Source organism: Antrostomus carolinensis, unplaced genomic scaffold, assembly GCF_000700745.2.
Source record: "Antrostomus carolinensis isolate BGI_N321 unplaced genomic scaffold, ASM70074v2 scaffold36877, whole genome shotgun sequence".
Lineage (NCBI taxonomy): Eukaryota > Metazoa > Chordata > Aves > Caprimulgiformes > Caprimulgidae > Antrostomus > Antrostomus carolinensis.
In genome coordinates, this window is record NW_010327302.1 from 6655 (window position 1) to 16074 (window position 9420).

At 40.4% G+C, this 9420-nt stretch overlaps 1 protein-coding gene across 1 annotated transcript in view; it reads right to left on the reverse strand.

Annotated features, from left to right (window-relative positions):
- Positions 1–8618, reverse strand: part of NOD1 (nucleotide binding oligomerization domain containing 1) — a 14769-nt gene extending 6151 nt beyond the window's left edge. The window contains exons 1-4 of the mRNA XM_010171866.2: positions 8307–8618; positions 6257–6431; positions 3261–5064; positions 968–1051 (exon numbers count right to left, since the gene is read on the reverse strand). Coding sequence (XP_010170168.1) covers positions 968–1051; positions 3261–5064; positions 6257–6431; positions 8307–8522 — 2279 coding nt within the window. The 5' untranslated portion in view covers positions 8523–8618. The remainder of the gene's footprint in view (positions 1–967; positions 1052–3260; positions 5065–6256; positions 6432–8306) is intronic.
- Positions 8619–9420: the final 802 nt, after the last annotated feature.

Genomic DNA, 9420 nt, shown 5'->3' on the forward strand with positions numbered 1-9420 from the left:
GTTTTATAATGCACACATAGCATCTACCTTTTCTGTATGGCTTTGTACACATTCATAGTTGCTTGTATTACTATTTTGATATACAATTCATATTGTGAAGGGCTAGATATAACATACAAGGAGACCTGACTGTAAATCATGGGAAAATATTTATATTATTTTTTTAATAAATGGTCTCCTCAAGCAAACGAAGCTTCCCTTTATTCCTGTGTTAGTATAGAAATAATATTCTCGGAAGAGGAAACACCAGAAGAACATACTTTTGGTCTTTTAAAAGTCATAAAATCCCCTTGCAAATATTACTGAAGATCAGATACCTGAGTAGATATATAAGGGCACTGGAGGAAGGAGGCGATTCTTGGTATTCAAGTTCACTTCTCAGAAAGTCGTTTTTATGTAGCTACTTAATCAAGTGCAGGAAGTCAGAGCTAACATGCCTTCCAGCTTCAACTTGATTAAGAACTAATTAAGGTCTTAAAGAAATCAGTACAATGAACATGACACTTGAAACTCTGTTTCTGACACTAGTCTCTACCAAGCTGTATCTGCTTTGCATAGCTGAAATGAATCAGTTCACAGCAGAGAAAACAGGAAGCTCCAGATATAAAGTGCACGCTCTCTTGCTCGTGCTTCCGCCCCTCTCCACAGCTAGCAGAAGGCTTTAGGTATAGAACTAGTGTGCCCACACAGTCAGTGACCTGACACTGTGTTATAGAAGGGCTTGATGTCAGTGGAGGCCACCTGCTGAGGCAGTGCAATGGCAGAGGAAGCTGTGGTCCTTTTCCCAGTGAACAGTTACAGGACAGCAGCTGAATCATCTTTGACATAAAATGCTGCTTTGCTTATGTTCAGTAAACGTGGAGGTAACTGTGGTTTCCACCCCACCTTTGCTGTGTCAGTACTATCAGCATTGCAGTTTTATTTTCTAGTATCAATATCTACTGTTTTGCTCCCAGTTGGTACATACCCCAAGAAAGTCACAATTTGGTACTTGGAGAGTTCTTCATACAAGATCCTTACTCCGTGATCTGTGACCTGATTTACACTGAGCCTAGAATGAAGGGAATGAAAAGAATGTTTGAATCAATATAGTTTACAAGTGTTCATCACCCATGAGTTAATGAATGACTGGAGGTCTATGCATTTTCCTCTTATATTTTTATATGCCACATATTAAAAGCCTTTAAGGGAAATGTGAGCTCAGTTTCATATAGCTCACTTCAAAAACAACAGAAAACAAAAAGCCCCAAATCTCCAAGGTAATGCTCTGGAAGTTGTCCTTGGAACTGAAAACAATAAAGTGTAGTAAATCACAAACCAGAGACAAACAGCTCATCACCCTCCCGTGCTTACTGTGACTGCAGGAAGAAATTCTGCTTGACACCCTAGCAAAAGTAAGCTTTCCAAACTACGCCTGCAACCTTCTCTCTGAGTACCTAGTGAAAACCAGACGTCTTGAAAGTCACAACACATTCAGGCTTCACTGAATAAAGGTTGTGAAAAGCCCTGGAAATAGGAACTTTCCTGGTCAGGAAACAGAACTGCAGTCCCATGGGTGTGCTAGATGTTTCTAATTTTATTGTCCTAACTAGACACGAAACAAATCAGTGTCAGTCATTCACAGAATAAAAACACTTCTTGTCACAGTTGGTTTGGGGTTTTTTGTTTTCACTTGTTTGGGGTTTTTTGGTTTTGGCTTTAGTTTTTTATTTGATTTTGTTTGTTTGGGGTTTTTTGGTCTTGGCTTTGGTTTTTTATTTGATTTTGTTTGTTTGGGGTTTTTTGGTTTTGGCTTTGGTTTTTGATTTTTTTTTTAACTTTTCAAGCTTTTTCACTTTGCCTAAATGGACAGGTTCCCTTGAAGCATTCCAATTCTGATGAATCACATCTTTGGGGTAAAGCTGGCCCTGTGAAAACATTTTGATCAGCTTTAGTTCCTACACAAATTCTGAAGCTGAATATTCTATTCTGGAGTCCTTTATCACAAACGGCCTCCCTGGCTCTTGCTAGTTAGTAACTTGGTCACTTTGGAATGCACTAGCACACAGGAGAAACCAGAGCCAATTTCTACAGATCAGAATAGTCTGCTTCTTTGAAAGAGATGGTTAAGCTGTTAGAAACAACATTTCCTGATCTGCAAAAATTAGTCATTAGAAATCAAAGTCCTAACATCAGAAGAGCCATAAAGACAAAAAGGCAACATAACTGGCTGTTTTGGTGCTGGGGATGGTGTTAAGATCACACTGTGTATGCCATGATCATATGATAGGGACAAATAAAGAAAGTCTGTCTTCTTCTTGTTTTACCTTACTTACTTAGGCATTTCCCCCCCAAGTTTCCTTATTGCTTTCTCTTGGGAGGTCAGCTGATTTGCAACTTACTGGAAAAAAAGACACTCTTTGATTTAGTCCTAGAGGAAAACAAGGTAGAGCACAGCCAAAAAGGAGGAATAAATCCATTTACAAAAAAAATTCTCATGAGGCTGAAGGAGCTTTAAAAAAAGGTGTATTTCAAGTTCCTGTTTTTCTGCACCTAAATGTTTGGACAAATAAAGTATAGCTACGTGGCACAACCTCAGAGGACTGGAGGTGGAACAATCTGGCCTGTGATGTTAGAGGTGGAGTTCGTTCTCCCTGCTCACACCAAGCTGTGTCCTCCCTCCACATCACCTCAGGGTAATGCCACATCTAAAGACTTCAACCAAATCCTTTCATGGAGTACTACATGTCAGTTTTTGTTCCGTGAAAGTCAGGCATCTTGGCAGGATATAAAAGCAAGAAATTCAGAGCTTTTGATCAAGAGTTATTGTGAATAGCAGGATCTTCTCTTACCCCACATGACCAAGGGCAGAGATAGGCTCAGGCAATCTTCAGATAATGGAGGAAGCACTTCTGTTTCCTTTCTTTTCCCTTAAGCACTTTCTCCCATAAAAATCCTCTTCTGAGACAAAATAATTTGAGATGGAGCTAACTAAACCTACAAGTTTGTGACACACACAAACCCAACACAAAGTTTAAACAGTCCTGGCTTCTAAGGACTTCTTATCACCCTTTCCATTTGGGTTTCCAAATTGACAGCTTGTCCCTGCTCCTGTGACTGGCTGAACAAGGACCTCAAAAGATTTCAGAAGATCTGAAACTTTAATTTCCAGCAGCAGTACGAATCCTCATCTTTCTCCACTGTCAAGATCAATTCCTCGAGCCCAGCAGTTTGTGGAATAAACCAAGGATAAGGAAGAACCTGCTTGCACAGACTCCTACCTGATCACTGCAAGCTTGCTGAAACAAGGTAGCAGCTGTTTTACTCCATAGTCATTGATGTTGTTGTTGTCCAAATCTAGAGCCAGCTGCTTTTGAAAATGATGCGCGACAAAGGAAATAGCACTGCAATCAGCAGAGTAGGCATTGCAGTACGTGAGTTTGATGTAATTGGCGTGCATGCGTTTGGCAGCCAGCTTCCCCACTTTCTCACTCTGAGTCTCGTAAAGGCACCTCAGCATCCAAATAAAGTTGGGCTGGACCTGGATCCTATTGTAGTTTCGAAGCCTGGACCGAGTGACACCTTTCAGGTGGGATTTCATGCTGTCCCCAAGGTATGTGATGAGTGTCTTTCTCTTCTTCTTAATGACTGCAGGCAAAACTAAATGTCTGAAGAGCTTCTGCTTGGATCTAGAAAGCAGGCCACAAAGAAACAGGTTGGTAAAATGAAAGTGTTCATTATTTCGGAAAGGATCCTCCCCTGCTAGTTGTTTCTTCAACCAAGGAATATGAAGGCAAGTAGGCTGGGCAGTCTCAGTGGAAGAACATTCATTGAAAAACTGAAGTAACTCCTTGGAACTCACTTTCTCTTCAACAACCAGGAACAAAGCTGTAAAAAAAGACTGAAGGGTTAAGTGTAGGAACTCGTAAGAGGACTGACTGTCACAGCCACTGTAATGTTTAACTGTCCTGAGAAAGCCCAATTGCAAGTCTTCTTCAGAAATGTTCATTGACGAGATGTCCTCCTGCTCGAAGATAAAGAAAGAGTTCTCCATACCTTTGTATGCCATTTTACCCAAAGCTAGAAGAGTTTCCTTTTTTGATCTGAACATCTCTGATTGGCTCCTGGTGTTGTTCTTCAGCAAACTTGTTTTCAGAGATCGGTTCAGATGGACTTCAATCATGAGCAAAAATACATCTGTCAATGTAACAGAACAGTCTGGAAGTTCATAGCTGTCAAACATGGAATGGAAGTGTTCATAGCATTTAAAGATAATCCAACAAAATAAAGGCACCGAACACAAACTGCAGAGATTGGGGTTAGCTTCCAACTTATTCAATACCAGCCTTCGTTGCCCCTCCTCTTTGAAAATCATAGCAGCGTATTCCTTCAGGTTATTACTGGAAAAACCACGGAGCAACACTTTCTTTCTAATGATGTTTCTTTGGATCTCAGTTCCTGTCCTCGCTGTAAGAATTTTCTTGGATCCCTTAAGAAGCTTTCCTCTGAGAAGGCTTACCAGCAGCACCAGGGGATGAATGGGTTCATTGGGTGAACACATTTCGGGCACACTACTGAGATCAAAGTTGGAATAGATCTCATCAAAGCCATCAAATGTGAAAAGAACTGTATGAGGGAATTGCAAGATGTGATGGAACACCTCTGTGGGGTCCTGGTCTGGGTAGCAATTGTATTTGAAGAGCAGGTCTTTCAAACATATGGCTTCATCTTCCTTAAAGCAACTAAACATCCTACATCGGAAATGGAAGAAAAATTTGGCCCCTATGTCCAATTCTTTTCTGGCCCAAAGGCTTTGTATCTTTTGCAGCAAGATGGATTTTCCAATTCCTGCATCACCAAAGACATAAACAGTCTCTCCATCTTCATTAATTACCCCAACTGCATCATCAAAAAGGGCTTCTAATTGACACACTTTGCCTAGACTCTCATTGGTAAAACTGACCAGCTCCATAGTACTGTTAGAGTAGATTTCTTCAAGCAGCATCTCTTCCCTCTGAGCATATGACATAACAAACTTGGACTCCCGTCCCAGTTCATATCTGAGTTTCTGGCAATACCTGCTAACTAAAAAGACAGGGAACTATTATTAAAAAGCCTATTTGCACAATGATCCACCTCTTTGGAAACTGAAAGCAGGCAATAAGCAAAAGTAATTCTAACATAAAATTAGTTCTTTGGCAGATTACTTCTATTTGTGCTGCCATTATTACTCTCTTGGGAAATTCAGGTAACATGCAAGCCACACGTTCCTGAAAGCCAGTACTGACACTGCATTGCTTTAAGGGGCTGCTATCTTTCAGCTGAAACTCAAAGCCAAGCCCCTGACCCTTTGTTAAAGGCTATTTATTTTACTCCCTGCAAAGGCTTGTTGGGGTTGTTGGTCACTGATTAGTTTTGGCATCTGCCTTTTCACTATATTTATATTCTACCTGCGATTTCTCTCAGGGAAGGTGGAGATTCTTCCCTAACTTGTTTGGTAATTTTTATTATAGTAAAGAGAAAGCATGTTCAAAAAGATTTTTTTAAGATTACTAAAAAATGAGAGTCTCAGTTATTGTGCAACGTTGGCTTGTGTTTTTATTGCAACAGAAACTTAGCTTCAGATGGGGGCAAAGTAATTCTTGTATTTATATAGTATGAAAAATCCTCTCAAGAGGAAAACATTTATTTCTGCAATACTTTAACTCTGACTTTTGGTATAACTCATCATTTAGGATCACAGAATAATTCAGGATGGAAGGGACTTCAGAAAGTCTCTAGTCCAACCTCTTTCTCGGAACAGGGTCATTTATGAAGTCAGATGAGGTCTCAGGGCTTTAACCAGCTGGACCGTGAAAACCTCCAAGTATGGAGACTGCGCAACAGCTGTCAGCAACCTTGCCTCATTGTTTGACTGTCCTCATGATGAAATACTGGCTATTCCATTGCCAAAACATCACAGTGTTGCTAATAAATTGTAGCAGAGGCCTGGAAAATACTACAGCTGGCACAAGGTAGTTATGCCATTACACTACATATCCAAAAACACAGAAAGAGCTTGACATTAGCAAAACAGGATGTAATATATCAACACGACTGTTGTGTTATACAGTGTGCCTTTTAACTATCTGGCTATCACTGCTAGCAAGCACAGCATGCACACGTTTATTTTCCCTGCCTGTGCCTGCCTAGACTCTCTTACTCTCAAATCACCTGGTTAGAGCTTCCTACATAGCAGGGTAGTTCTAAGGGAAGAGATATAGATGCATGATCTTACCTGGATCTGTATTTACCACAGGTTTACTACAAATATTCTCTGAAGGCTCATAACCTATTTCACCCAGCCAAGGCTGAAGTTCATAGTAAGCATCAGTGACTTTGTGCAGGACACGGATGAAATATTCTGAGACTTCTTCCCCCTTGCTCTGAACCAAGTCTAGAATTTTGCGAACCTGAAAAAACACCATGTGAAAGGTCATTGGTGCTCAGCACTGTATCACAGCTACGCTTGCAGACTGCTTTAGGATCCTTTTTCAGACTGGGATAGGGCACCAAAATCAAAACTGGTGCTTCAAAAACCTGAATTCAAAATTGAGCTATGAATTTGAACCATTACAAAACTGACTTTCTATTTGTATTTCATATTGCAAGAAAGTTGGCTCTGCAAGTTAAGGTCTGAACTTGTAGCTAAATAGTACACTAACCTGGATAAATACTGCTCCTCAATAGGGAACCCTAAGGATTTCCTCAGCCTGGCTAGATAGTATATTTTAAATCCCATGCTGGTTAAAATAAAAAAGAAAGGGATGGTTTCTCAGTGCCCTAAATTCACCCTCTGGTTTATAAATATTCCAGTCACATTTAGATTTACCTCGGGATCCAGCCAGACCCAGAGCAGGGAAGGCAGAATCTCTCCCTGGATCTTAATGCAGATCCAAAACCCTACAACTCTTCCTTTTAACACAGCAACTCAATTCTGCAAGCTCTCTCTGTACAATGGACTCACTGCCTGCAACTAATGGTGACCAGGTAATGGCTGGAGAACTTCAAGACTAAGTGCTACCTCTAAAGGCGAGGCAGAATCTGATCCCTGTGCAACCAGTGCAGGGCAACCCTAGTACAAAACCCTCTGCAAGACAGAGCAATTATTTGGGGGCCTATTTTGAATCTCTGGATCCTCTTCTTGCTGAAAACTAATGAAGAATTCAGTCCTAAACCAGACAATAGTTTGTAGAGACTGTGGTCTCTTGTGAGCTTAAAGCAGCATGAGGTACATCCAGCACAGCAAAAGCACGGTATTTTTTGACAATTTGTATGCTCTAAAAAGCAATTTTATGCCTTCCAGAGAAGCTCCCACAGAGTCCTCTTCACTTACTATTGTGGCCTGCTCTCTCTCTCTGCTTAGACTCCTGATGCATGGCCTCCCCCTCAAATTTGTTACAACAATCATGTATATTATGCTGAACAATAAGAAACAGAGATGATCACACAGCGTACATTTATTCAGCTTTGACCCTATGCACAGAGTGAGCACTGTGTTACATTTCAAGTGCCAGCAAGAATTACTATTTTATGAAAATGTGCACTGTTAGTGAAGTCTAAAGTCTGTATTTTTAATGGTTTGCCTGCCTCCTACTGTGACACTATTCTGAAGCTGAATGACTGGTCAGTCAGGGAAACGGATCAGGAGTTTGTTTTAAGTCATGACACAAAGAGCAACTGTGGACATGTGATAATTTTCTCCTGTGAAAAGACCAGGAAATAATTTTTGCTACTGATGTCCAAAAATGAATCAAAAACCAAAATGTGTCAGGATATATCATTTTCCATTCAAACATTTACAATGTACATAAGTTTTTAAAGAGAAGGGAAGGTGTGCACATCGACACACACAATCATTAACTTCTAAAATAGTATTTTACTTCTGTCTCTCCTCCTCTAAAGCAGGAGGATCTGTCCCACAGCATCCTGAAGATTTACTTTGCAATACTTTGCACAATAATGAAGGTTTGTGTGTAGCAAGCTGCACTCTAACAGCCACTGTGGTCACCTCCTCATCAGAGGACAAAGCTGCAGGGGGGGTGGGGACAGAACAGCAATTATCACTCTGCCCATTCTTACAGCTGCCAACAGGCATCACAAGTAGTGCAAGCCATGCTGGAATGAAATGTGCTGGAGACACTTGTCCAGAAGGAAGAGGCTAGGGAAACTCCAAAATAACAAAGATTAGAAAAGACACTAGGTGTAAAATTGCCAGATAAGCCCATAAAACCCAGTGGTATGCTGAAAGTAACAAAAAGCTTACACTGACTAGTGAAATAGAATACCTTGTCTGCTTGAGTTGGAAACTGGACAACAATCTCTGCATCTTCAGTGGAGAAGTATTCATTCTTAATCAAGTTGTCAATCAAACACTGTGTGTTTCGGATTCTACTGACCAGAAGTTCTCGATATACCTTCAGCAAAGCAATGAAAGATGGAGGACTTGTTCCTGGAGGTTTTTCCACACAAATCTCCAAGTTACCACAAAGTTGGCCTTCCATAGTTGAGATAGCAAGAAGCTGCTCCACCTAGCCACATCTTTGACAAAGTGTCCATCTGCAGTGAGAAGTCAGCTTGGAGAAAACAGGCAATCTGTCCTTCACGTTGCCAAATCTGTAAAAAGTAATTGTATAGAACTTCAGTTTAAACCCTATCCTATGCAGACACATCCTTCAATTAGCCATCAAAGAATACTTCCAACCTCTACGTAATATCATGGCCAACTTAATTTAAAAGTTTCTTCCTCAGGTACTTCCTTTTATTTGTTCAGGTTTTGGGAAAAAAAAAAAAAATCTCCTGCAGGCCCTTTTGTACCAGTACTTTACTGTAGCTTGCCTCAAACACCACCACTAGCGTCTACTTTATTAACTGCCTATTTTTAGTGCATAATTTAATATTTTTCATTAGCTTTTCATGTTTCAATAGACAAAGCAAGGCAACTGTCCAAACATATCTGGACAAGGAAATAAAATTCTATTTCATAGCAATTAATTTTGTAGGAGGAATTAATTTATAGTGGCAATTCACTTTGCTTTTTCTTTGTTACAACAACAGATCCTGTATAAATTGTTGCCAAGATGGTAACTGTCCCTGCAAGCGAGGTGTTGTCAACTCAAAGACAGGTTTAGCTAAACTAGGAAAAAGTGTTTGGCTTCAGGGCAGCAGGTTTGAGAGGCAGTAGTGAGACTGCAGGATCACATGTTTCTGTTAAGAAAGCCAAGTGTAAAATGATGCTGACAATGAAAATGCTGGTGTAGATTTCAGAGCTTATACACCACTTAGGGGCATAGAGCACTTCACATCTCCTAAAGCTTTTGGTTCAACACAGCGTGTAAAACAGGGAAAACATAATTGCATTGGTTTAATTTGGTTAATCTTACCAAATTCAGGTGAGCCACC